At 41.9% G+C, this 12,852-nt stretch overlaps 1 protein-coding gene across 1 annotated transcript in view; it reads right to left on the bottom strand.

The window, feature by feature from the left end:
* The window catches only part of GLDC (glycine decarboxylase), a 64,821-nt gene that overhangs the window by 19,692 nt on the left and 32,277 nt on the right, over window positions 1-12,852 (bottom strand). Inside the window, exons 7-16 of the mRNA XM_075596512.1 lie at window positions 11,104-11,300; window positions 10,426-10,522; window positions 9,794-9,899; window positions 9,168-9,307; window positions 7,982-8,062; window positions 7,189-7,286; window positions 6,896-6,980; window positions 6,757-6,798; window positions 5,419-5,561; window positions 5,111-5,186 (exon numbers count right to left, since the gene is read on the bottom strand). Coding sequence (XP_075452627.1) covers window positions 5,111-5,186; window positions 5,419-5,561; window positions 6,757-6,798; window positions 6,896-6,980; window positions 7,189-7,286; window positions 7,982-8,062; window positions 9,168-9,307; window positions 9,794-9,899; window positions 10,426-10,522; window positions 11,104-11,300 — 1,065 coding nt within the window. The remainder of the gene's footprint in view (window positions 1-5,110; window positions 5,187-5,418; window positions 5,562-6,756; window positions 6,799-6,895; window positions 6,981-7,188; window positions 7,287-7,981; window positions 8,063-9,167; window positions 9,308-9,793; window positions 9,900-10,425; window positions 10,523-11,103; window positions 11,301-12,852) is intronic.

The following is a 12,852-nucleotide window of genomic DNA, read 5'->3' as shown; positions in this document are numbered from 1 at the left end:
TCGCATTGTTGTTATCCTCCATCCCCCTTTTTCCCACCCCCAACCACTCCCTTCCCTCCACATTATTGTAGTTGTTGTTTTGCGAGATGTGATCTCCAGACCCTGCATTTGGGTATATTGTACAGCTGCTACAAATTTTGCCAAATATACCTTTATTGACTTTTTCAAATTGACTATAGTCTATAGTCTATATATACATTTTTTTTTTTCTGGAGTCAGAGGTCCCCCCTGCCTCTGTGCACCAATTTATCTACAATTTATATTTATACATTTAGTTATTTGTGGAGTGCTACCTCACAAACATACTTTTTATACATATGTACAATGTAATTCTATCCCTATATACCAATAGGGACCACATAGTATCTACACACATCAATAATAACGCAACACCATCTTACATTTCTACACCTACAAACACCATTGGTACACACTCCCACACACACCTTTTGTAAAGCGCTGTACTCACTGTGGGTGTTTTATACATTTATATTTATACACACACACACACACACACACACACACACACACACACACACACACACACACACACACACACACACACACAATTTAACACCTTAAGTCATAAATCTCATACTGCACAGGGGGGAGGGATAGGCTTCAGTCAGATACATTCCAGGATGCACTGCTTTTAAGTAAAAACCTTTCTTGCTTTATCCATTGTAACATCGTCGGAAGAGGAGATCAGTGTATATCGAAAGCTCGCACAAATAAAAGCATTTCGTAAGCCACAGAGAACGGTATCGTCTATTCGTTTTTGATTAAGGTCAGCTAACACGGTACAGATACCTCTACAGCAGGCCTGCACAACATACTGCCCGCGGGCCGCATGCGGCCCGCCTGGCCTCTCTGTGCGGCCCGCGATGACTCCGGCCGGGAGCCAGTTAATTAAATTTAAAAAAATATATATTTTAAAAAAAAGTTTAAAAAAATGGCGGCAATTCATCCCCCCACCCCTCTCTCCCTCCATCCCCCCCACCCCTCTCCCTCCATCCCCCCCACCCCTCTCCCTCCATCCCCCCCACCCCTCTCCCTCCATCCCCCCCAACCCTCTCCCTCCATCCCCCCCAACCCTCTCTCCCTCCCTCCCCCCCACCCCTCTCCCTCCATCCCCCCCACCCCTCTCCCTCCATCCCCCCCACCCCTCTCCCTCCATCCCCCCCACCCCTCTCTCCCTCCATCCCGCCCCCGGGTTTTGCGGTGCGTGGGGGCAGCAGCAGCCGTGAGTATTTTTTTTCCAGTAGCAGGATGCCGGGGGGCGGGTTGGAGGTCAGAGCATGTCGGGGGCGGGGCTTAGTACCGGGGAGAGGATGTGCTGAGCTGATCTAAGAGGTGTGCCTGTGTGCCAGAGAAAAACGGGCTGGTGGGGGGGGGTGCCTGTGAAAAACGGGCTGGTGGGGGAGTGGGTGTGAAAAACGGGCTGGTGGGGGAGTGGGTGTGAAAAACGGGCTGGTGGGGGGGTGGGTGTGAAAAACGGGCTGGTGCAGGGGTGGGGGGTGGTCTGCTGACGTGAGGGGGGGGCTGCTGACATGTGAGGGGGGGTTGCTGACATGTGAGGGGGGGGCTGCTGACATGTGAGGGGGGGGCTGCTGACATGTGAGGGGGGGCTGCTGACATGTGAGGGGGGGGCTGCTGACATGTGAGGGGGGTGGGCTGCTGACATGTGAGGGGGGTGGGCTGCTGACATGTGAGGTGCAGGGGGGGGAAGTGATGTGAGGTGCAGGGGGGAGAGAGTGTCATATTGAGGGGAGGGGGAAAGAGTGTCATATTGAGGGGAGGGGGAGAGTGTCATATTGAGGGGAGGGGGAGAGTGTGTCATATTGAGGGGAGGGGGAGAGTGTGTCATATTGAGGGGAGGGGGAGAGTGTGTCATATTGAGGGGAGGGGGAGAGTGTGTCATATTGAGGGGAGGGGGAGAGTGTGTCATATTGAGGGGAGGGGGAGAGTGTGTCATATTGAGGGGAGGGGGAAAGAGTGTCATATTGAGGGGAGGGGGAGAGAGTGTCATATTGAGGGGAGGGGGAGAGAGTGTCATTGAGGGGAGGGGGAAAGAGTGTCATATTGAGGGGAGGGGGAAAGAGTGTCATATTGAGGGGAGGGGGAAAGAGTGTCACATTGAGGGGAGGGGGAAAGAGTGTCATATTGAGGGGATTGGGAGAGAGTGTCATATTGAGGGGAGGGGGAAAGAGTGTCATACTGAGGGGAGGAGTGTCATATTGAGAGGAGGGGGAGAGTGTCATATTGAGAGGATGGGGAGAGTGTCATATTGAGGGGAGGGGGAGAGCGTGTCATATTGAGGGGCGGGGGAGAGCGTGTCATTGAGGGGAGGGGGAGAGCGTGTCATTTAGGGGAGGGAGAGAGAGTGTCATATTGAGGGGAGGGAGAGAGAGTGTCATATTGAGGGGAGAGAGAGAGAGAGTCATATTGAGGGGAGGGAGAGAGTGTCATATTGAGGGGAGAGAGAGAGTGTCATATTGAGGGGAGGGAGAGAGCGTGTCATATTTAGGGGAGGGGGAGAGTGTCATATTGAGGGAAGAGAGACATGGGGGGATGCCGACTTGTGGGGGGGCATGCCGACATGGGATGCTGACTTGGGGGGGGGGGGCTGCTGACATGGAATGGGCTGGGGGGATGTGGAGGGGGGTATTGTGTGTTTGATGTGGAGGGGGGTATTGTGTGTTTGATGTGGAGGCGGGTATTGTTTGGGTGAGAGATGGGGAGTATCGTAGAGGTTGATAGTGAGGGGTTCTGGGGGAGATATGAGGATGATGATGATGATGATGATGAAAGGTGCTGGAGGAGAGATGATGATGATTTAACCCGTGCTGCCCAAATTTTTTTTCCTTGGAGCAGTTCGGCCCTTCTGACTTTACGAGTTGGGCAGGCCTGCTCTACAGCCATCTAAAAAATCTGCAGCACTCGCCAAGATGATGTAAAAAAAAGGTATTTATTCACACCATGTGAAGTAACACATGGTGTGAATAAATACCTTCTTTAACATCATCTCGGTGAGTGCTGCAGATTTCTCTTTTCTATATTGTTTTGGACTAATTTGGCATCCCAGTCTATCTGCTGGCACCCCATATTAGCCCTTATATACACCATGTTTTGCTTTTGGAGTGCACCAGACATCATTGTAATATATAAATATGTATACACACACACACGTACGTGTATATAGTCAGTAAGGCAGTTGGCACTCACATGGAGTTGGAGTAGATGTTGGTGCTTATCCCTTAGGAGGTAAGATAGATAGATACCTTTCTGAGAAAGGTCCCTCTGTGAGGACCGAAACGTCGGTGTGCGCGCCACGTACTTCAATACAGTTTTTTTAACTACTACCTTTGTGTGCTGTCTCTTTTTTCCTGCACGGCTGTCCAGTGAAAACACCTTATATCTCGATCACATTTTAAGTTATGGTGGGTGAAAAAGGCGACAAGAAACCTCCACCATATAGCAAATAAAAAGATCACTTGTGAGCACATTCACATGTCTTAGGCCTCGTTCAGGGTGCTGGCTTCGGGGGCAGGGCGTGCTGACGTGCGTGCTGCCGTGAGCAACAAAGTATTCAATTTGAATACTTGTTGTCAGGGTAGCTACTGCCCTGCCTCCGAAGCCAGGAGTTGCTGCTGACAACAGCTTCAGTAAACGAAAATTTCGTTTCATGGAGCTGAAGCAGCGTCACAGGGACCAAGGCAGCCAATTAAATCATTCTTCAGAATGATTTCATGACTGCAGCTTGGATACTTTACCCTGCCGTCTGTAGCCCCGCCCTTTCCCCAACGCTGAAACGTCTGCTGGGGGATAATCACATGTCGCCCAGCAAACTCCCAGCACTGCCTGCCTCCCGCCCTCCCTCCGAGTCCTCAGCTGGCAGCCTGAACGAGCCCTTAGACAGGTCTGCAACCCTGCCTTACACATTATCACCTAGCATACAGTGCTTCCACTGCAGTGAGGGATTCTGGGAAATGACATGCAAATCAGCACACTGTCCCCTTTTACCTAAAATCCATTTTTACATGGAACCCTTATAAGCCAATGCTCGCTGTTAATACTTGCTGCATGTGGAAGCACTGCACGCTAGGTGATAATAGTGAAAGGCAGGGTTGCAGACCTGTCTAAGACATGTGAATGTGCTCACAAGTGATCTTTTTATTTGATATAGATAAATACATATACATACCTCACACAAATAAAGCATTTAATCACAGAACGGTATCTGTTTTTGGTGTATTTGTATTCAAAAACAGATAGACAATACCGTTCTGTGGCTAACTAAATGCTTTTATTTGTGCGAGCTTTCGAGATACACTGATCTCTTCTTCCGGCGATGTTACAATTGATTCAGTCAAAAATCTTAATTGAAACAAAGCATCTGTGGGTGAAGGCTTTCCCCCCCTGTGCAGTATGCGATTTATGATCTGAGGTGATCTATTTAACACGTTTTCATTTAAGACTCCAATATTCTGTTGCCATATTTTATCGTACTGACACTACTACTTATAGCAGAAGAGAAACCAATGTTCAAATTTATACTATTTTTTAATAAATAGTCAATTTTTAATTTTTACAAAGCTAGATCATTTTTCTTTTGTGGTTTACAACGAATCCCTGACCTATGGAGCGTCTAATGTAATGTTGGCGTCTGAGGTGCCAGATTGCAAAGCCTGAAGAGCACAGACATTCCTGATCGTAGTGTGGGTTAAAGAGCATGCCAAAAACCTACAAACCCAGGAAATGGAGTTGTGTGTGTCCATATAGGATTATTATCATGCACTTTGGGGGCCGTCTCACAGTTGTAACAAGAGCAAACAGCAGCAGACATTAAAGTGAAAATATATATATATACACATTTTAAATCAAAACCCAATGTGTTTCTTGCCCCATCATCATGCCAGCCAATATTTGATGTGTGTTGGAGTGGACTCTGCCCCCTGAACATTTCTTTCTATTTTATGACGAAGTTATTGTAAAGACAGTAGGAAGAGGGAAATTCGTTGTTTTTTTTCTTCCTCTTCCAGCTTCTCATGTGCATCATGTTTTCAATACAATTTCACATTTGTAAAATGATCTGCAGTGTCACACTGACCGTTCGATGATGTTGCCCCTTTCCATTAAGGTAAGCCTTGATTGCAGCCAGTCCAGCATATTCTCCCTGTGCGCCACTGAGCGTCAGAATAATAATAAAATAAAAACAGATGCAGAAATATTAGCAGCTTTCCTTTATTCACCTCGGTAATGTCCTTTTACTATTGTCCCGTTCCCTAGAGCACCCCCCTATGGTCTTGCCCATCTCTTCTTTGTTCTTTAACCCACTGCCAACTATTTTGTCGTTTATAGCTATGAATCGAGAAATAGTAGGAAGTGAATTATTGTAACATTGTGGGATTTTCCTACCTGTTTGGCTGGAAGGATATTTTGTCATATCCTGTGATTTCACACAGGTCCTTCTCTAGCTCTCTGAATAGTTGCTGATATCCCAGAGACTGGTTTAGAGGCACAAATGGATGAATATTGGCAAACGCCGGCCAGGTAATTGGCTACAAAATAAAACAAATAAAAGTGTGTTAAAACGCACCAAGTCACATAAAACACAAAATGCATTAATCTGTGCTGTAATCGGATTTGGAGAAAACCGGTTCCATTTTCGCCAGACTGTAAATAATGTTTACCTCAAGGAAACTGCAGAACAATTCATGCCTGTGAATGATTCAGCAGATGTGTCTCTCTCTAGGGACAGTTTATAATGAACTACACAAAATATTTTGTGTCATGAAGAAAAAAAAACTATTATTTTTACTACAAGCATCTAACACAAAATCTACAGTAGCATTCTTTATGGGGGGTTGGGAAAAATAAGGTTTGCGCATGAAATATTAATTATATAAGTATCACTGCTACATGTCAAATTAGTTTTACTTCCTATTGCAACAACTATTCATGCAGGGAACATTAATCCACATCGGTCAGATGGAAACCAAAATGGTGTTGGGGTTTTTTTTTGCCCTAGTTTTTCCCCCCCAAAGAGAAACATCCAATGTATTAAAGGAAAAAACATTAAAAGCAAGTAGCGTCTTTGCACCAGTTTTGATGTCAAGAGATTAATAATCCATGATAGTGTATTTAGTTTGCATATGTGAAGACAAACTAGACATACCAAGCAGTTTACATTTCAAGGTTGTGTCGTTAATAATAGATGTAAACTTCACGATTGACCACATTTTTCACAATATCTTCTGTCAAACATATTGTCAAAATAATTGAATCGTTCTCAATCTCCATAGGAAAAAGGTGCCTGTTCTACAACTTCGTAGCATATACAGACATAACCCAAACGTCTAGATTAGAAGAGAAACGTACGTGTCACATTCTATTTTGTTAGCTCAGAACCTTAATGGATCTCAAGTGACATCTATAATTTGCTACAGTATTACAAAGCAGGTTTGTTATAAGTTTTTATCCCTTTTACAGGACCAAAAAAAAAAAAAAAAAGAGTTCCTTATTAGGTGAAATTAAATTACAGAGCTTTTTAAAAAATATTTCAGGACTCTTCACCTGTACTATAAAAGTGAGATCTTTGAGACTTAAAAAGGTTCTGTACACGACTTGCATATGAAGGACTTCCCTGTTGGTTCCCTGAAAAAGGTTTTACAACAAATATACATTTTTCTAGGTTCAATACAGCTTCTAGAACCAACTATAGCCGTATAAGGAGGAAACAAACTGAACACTTACTGTAAGTTCAGATGAACTGTTAAGTTTCATTGTGCAGGATCCCTGTAGATAAACACAGTGAAGAAAAGTAATTCAGACCGGTTACATTAGCTTTAAAGAAATCACACACAAAAAGTGTATTAAAAAAAAAAAGTCTTACCAGAGGAATCATACTGTGCACAAGTGAAATATCTTTGTTTTCCAACCGCTTCATGTAGCGGACAATATTGGTTTCAGAATGATAGCTTGAACAAAAACAAAAACTTGCAGAAATAAGCCCCACATAGAACCAACTGAGATCTACAGATTAGAAATATGATTTTTTTTTTTTTACTCGTGCCATTTATAATAAATGACAATATTGCTGTGGGGTAACATCTAGTGAAAAAGTGTTAATATTTGAGAGATAGATAGAGAGATAGATATAGATATTTTTTTTTACATTTGACAAACCTGTTAAAAACCTGATGAGCCAGAAATTTGCTTGTTCTCTTAAATGCAGTGCCTAGGATGCCTCTGGTTTCCTCTCCCATGCTTTCAGCGACCAATTCCTGTACAAGAAAGATATCCACACATGAGTACAAATAAAAACCCAACAATACCATGGAGAATCTGTCGAGCTATAGTAGAAATGGAATATATGGATACAACTCCAAAATGACCACACAGTTAAAATAAATTGGACTTATTCTATGTACAGTAAGCTGCAGCAAACATCAATGGGCAATTTCAGCTGCAAACGGCCTGAGCCGGCTGATATAGAGAAGCACTTAAGACTCAGCATTAGCTGCACATTTTGGAAGCATCCCGATAATAAGGGGGCTGTAAAGATTTGTATGAGTTACCAAGCAATGTAGGAGGGAAACCCGTTACCCCACAGAAAATACAATCTCACTGAAAAAATAAAAACAGTGGTTTGGAAATACGCTTGTGGGCTGGATAAGGTTCAAAATTCTATGTAAAATGTCAGGACAGCGGTTCATAGATGTAGCTGTTCATTAGCTTCTGAGACCTCGTAAGTCCCTTCTTCCGGTGTAATGTAGCTACTGCACGTCTAAAGAAGAGACTTTTGCGTAAGATTTCAACAACTGCATCTATGAAGGAATGTTATTTTGGAAACTTATTATGGAGGCATCACTGCCTTCAACAAACAAACCATTTTCCTGCCTCAATAAGGCTACTGGACCTCTAGCATGTCAGGCACCCCAAGCATATCTTGGTAGCAAAGACATTCTAATTTACTTACTGCAGAAGATTCACAGCCAAACACCCATAAGAGATCATCCAAGTCCCTCTCTGTTACAGTTTCATCAAGAGATACTCCAAGCTGGTAAATAAAAAGAATTTAAAAAGAAAAAAAGAAATCACAGGGCGACTTGACACGAATATGCTCCAGTGGGAAAAAGTAAAACCACGTTTTATTTACAACTCTAGAGCATAATATATTGTTCCCCTTTCTAAAACAAAATCTTTCTTTAAAATAAAATCAGGGATCGCAGTTTGAGAGCACCTGGTTTAAATCTTTCTAAAATACACAGTGCTTCCAGAGAAAGCTACGACTCTAAATTTTTTAAAATTCACAAGAACAAAACGAGTCCTTAATGTACACTCTTCGCAAAAGGAAAGAGATATATATATAAAAAAAAAAAAGTGGGTGCTCGAGGTTGGAAAACAACCTTGATATGCTAACAATCTGTGAAACAACAACTTTACCCGTTAGCACACTGGGGAAGAGGACTGCAGTTAGATATAGAACATAATTATTGGTAATACAGCCTTAGGTTGCCGAGTGCCAACGGGCCTTCCTCAGGGCCGGAAACCTTTTTTTTTTAACCACTTTAAACCTCTGCTATTCACAGTCTGGAGTTATAATTTCCATCTACAAAGCGTCAAGAAAATAAAGCTACTTTTTTGCTGATCATCTATATAAACTGCAACAATGTCAAATCCTTACCTAAACCCTCTGTGTTTATTGTAAAGCCTTTTTGGTATAAAAGGGTCAATGTAAATGGCCACCCTACATTTCCATTAAAAAGGGCATTATTTACTTTGAAATAAATATTATCCACGCATGAGGCAAAGTATACCATCTAATATTAAAATATGATACCCAGCCCTTTGTATGTTGTCAGACATTACAGAAAAGAGACCTTGTAATTGGAGCAACTTCTGTATTTGACTTTAATTCTGCAATTTTCTTGAAATTTTAACTTGTTTGGTCTTGTATGCGATATATCTACCTAAATCAGAAACGTACTAACTTTCTGTACATTTCTAGAAGGATACGAAAGCCTGCAGCATATTCAGCAACACCTTGTTACAGCTGTGAGCCAGATAAAAAAAAGTCCCGTACAAACTAGATCTGACATCCACGGGAGGACATCACCAATAAACTAGCAAAACAAGTGCTGGAAGAAGGGAGGAGGACTTACCGAACCATCGCTGTAAATGCGAAGGTTAATTTGGCGCTGGGCAGCCCGGTCCAGAACTTCTTTTGCTGGACACCCAGAGTGAATCTTCACGGTATCAAAGAACATCTCATGGTGTAACTGATGGCCAGCTCTCTTCAGACCTAAGCATGGGAAAGAAACACACACAATTAACCCCCTCGCTACCCTAGGAGCCTGCAATGGGATTGAGAAAGCCAAGAGCGGAAGCAGAATAGCTTCATCGTTTTGGACCAGATGTGAAAAAGGAGCTTAATTAAACGTCCCAATACATTTAGCAATATTGGACAAGTTTCCCCATTTAACAAGGAGAATTGGAAAGTCTAGTTTTTCTACTGATAAAAACTGGTCTAAAAAAAGTCCTAGTAACCATACTGGGCTTCTGAATATGCAGCTTTGCGGCTTTATGTAATTTTTATTGGTCCAACATAAAAAAAAAAACTATTCATATAATTAATTTGACATTGAACAAGACATTTCATGTTAACTAATATATATATATAATATATATATAATATATATATATAATATATAATATATATATATACACACTCAATTAAAAGAGGCAGCACAACCCACAAAAACCTTCATAAAAGGACAGAGATAATTACCTTCTGCCAATATTAAGGTGGCATTGTGGACTCTCCGGGCAATGTGCTTTAGGCCATTTGGACCATGATAAACTCCAAACATAGCAGCCATGTTTGCCAGAAGGGCCTACACAAATCAACACAAATGAGAGAAGATGTTGTAGCTTATATTGCGGTCATATTATATGATCAACCACACAATGAACCAGTAATCAACCAGTGAAATAAAAAGAACTTAGTATCCACTCCTTTCATTATTATTAGAAAATCACAACAGAATTTCAATGCACTTAATGTTTTGTTTTTTTGCCCTGTCCTTTGAGAAATTGCCCAAAGAAACAAAAACATTTATGAAGCAGTCTTGTGCCACAAGTCAAGTGCCGACGCTTGCAGCCCATTCAAGGCTATTATGATGCAAGAGGTCTTTTATAGAATACGGTTTAGTAGATATGGGTCTTAAATGCACTGGTTTAGGCTCTCACACCTATTAATAAATCTTGAACAAAAAGTTTCAGAAGAACATGTGTAGACCAGTACCCCAAAGCATTATTTGTCAGCAAAGTTTTGCAATACTGAAGTGTACAAGTGTACCCACATAGATGTGTATCCATATGTGCCTCAGTGAAATGCATGAAGGTGTAAATCCCACTTACCTGAGCAGTACATATGTTGCTGGTGGCTTTATCCCTCCGGATGTGCTGCTCTCGTGTTTGCAGTGCAAGTCGATATACTTCCTTTCCTGTAGCATCTCTAAAAAGGTACAAGACAAATGTTTTAGCCATATTTAATTCTGGAAAAAAAAAAATACAAATAAAAAATAATCTATTTAAATTTACAATGACCTTATTTCTGGGAATCTATTTATATTTATACTACTGTCAGTTTTAAGATGAACACTACTCATACAAAATGCTCTTTGGATAACAGCTGATATTTAGGAAAGTGGTTTGCAAACCTTTTTGTCGGCAGAGATGAAATAGCAAAACATTTTTAAAATAGCTTTTTACCTATGGAGGTTACAGAATTTCATTTCCCAGTTACAAACTGGTACCCAGGTTTTCCCAAATGTTATAGGTGTTTATGCTACAACAAATGGAAGGAAAAGGGGAAACAAAACACAAGGGGAAAACAGATCATTTATAGTGACAGACTGATTTTAAATGTGTTTTATTAAAAAAATAAAATGCTTTTACAAATCATGCATTATTACCCCAATCTAAAATCCAGAGCCCAGCAGCAACATGCTGCAGTCCGCTGTGGCAATGAAGGGGGTCATTCCGAAAATTAAAATTTCATTTCCAAATCATGGCAAACAATTACCACTCTCATACCTGGTTACTCCCACCATTCTTCCTGGCATCATCCTCACCAGTTTTTCTTTGACAGCAAAGAAGGCAGCATGTGGTCCCCCATAGCAGAGCGGCACACCAAATCTCTGAGAGCTGCCCAAGACGACGTCCACCCCGAACTCACCAGGAGGTCTCAGGATGCACAGCGCTAGGAGGTCAGTAGCACAGCACACTAGTGTCTGACAACACAGTGAAAGACAGGAGTGTCAAATTGGGATTCAAAATACCATTTTGCTTAACGCAGCAGAATCAAAACTAAGGGCCCCTGGAGCGGTACTGCCAGACTCCTAGCTCCAGGTTCCTAATGTATAATTAGCCCTGAAGACACTGCTGCTTCCTATTAGTCTGTGGGAGGTATGGATAGTAACCATATTAATTGTATTGTATGTCTTTATTTATATAGCGCCATTAATGTACATAGCGCTTATTATTTTAACAAAGGGATCCGAAACACTAGCAGATAAATGCAAATATCTCAGGAACTGGGAAGGTGTGGGGGGGTTTATCTCCAGAGAAAAACACGGCCCCACAGCTCAGCTACAGCTGAGCCCGTTTCTCATTTGTTTAAACAAAAACAAAAAACAGTAGGAGGGGGGGGGGGGGGGAATTGCGATACCCACATTTAATATAAGTAGAACATTTTGTATATTTAGACCACCTAAACCTGTCCCAGACTGAGCCTTCTAGTGATCTAGTGGCTTTAATTTTAACATGCTTGTGTGCATGATACTATACAAGCTATTACAAGCCATGTAAAGACAGGAAGATATTGTTTTACTGGCAAGATAATGCTGGAAAAAAAAAGTTAAGTTAATTTCATGTTGCATCTTTCAGCATCGATGTACAGATGTAACCAGACCAATGGTTCACGCTGCACGGGGAAGCAGTAGAATCCCGACCGTGGTAACCTGTCACCAGGAAATATCTCCGGAAGAACAAACTTCAAAAACAAGCAGCCATGGCTTTTACGTCCCTGGAGCCAGGGAAGGTTGCTTTTTATGCCACAGCTCCAAGGGCAGCAAGACTTGTTACATCTATATGAAGGCACATTGCACAGACTGAGCCATTTCTCGTTTTTTCCTTCTATGACTAATCCCCACGTTATTCATTAGCAAGAGTTACTGGGCACAATATTATAATGGGATGTATAAACGTTGCCAACCTATTGTATGAATAGGTATAAGTTTGGGGTGGTGACGACCTACACACTTGAGAATGGTATAAAAACTATTTCACTGCAATCAGATATGTACTGTTTAATGAGCTGCTATTTTCAGACGTTCGTTTGTCCACATCTAATACAAAGGGTACGGGATATAAACGACCCTAAAAAACACAAATGTTTTGTTTACGCATTCTATGAATAATAAATAGGCTTGTTAATGCTTTAAAGGACCAACCCCTCCTTCCCCAGGACAAATGTGAATTAAGGAGGGAGTCATTTGTTTTTGTTTAAATTAACATTTCCATGGTAAACAAAAGCTCTGAGGCGTCACCCTATCCAGACCATTGGGACTCTAATGACATGTATTCTAGCCCAAGGGCTGGTTACCTTAGCCTGTCTAATCTGCCTTTGTTGCCTGTCAATTTTCATATACTCTGTTACCCTTTATGGGATTACAATTTCTTTACTAGTGATTATGACAGTAGTTTGAACAGAAAAAAACAATGTTGCTCCATTTGTGATGCTGGGTTACCTCTAAGGCCCGTAATATAGTGGGCGCACTTACT

Source organism: Ascaphus truei, chromosome 1 (assembly GCF_040206685.1).
Source record: "Ascaphus truei isolate aAscTru1 chromosome 1, aAscTru1.hap1, whole genome shotgun sequence".
Lineage (NCBI taxonomy): Eukaryota > Metazoa > Chordata > Amphibia > Anura > Ascaphidae > Ascaphus > Ascaphus truei.
Note: the sequence above shows the minus strand (reverse complement) of the source record. Positions and strands in the feature narration are given on the sequence as shown.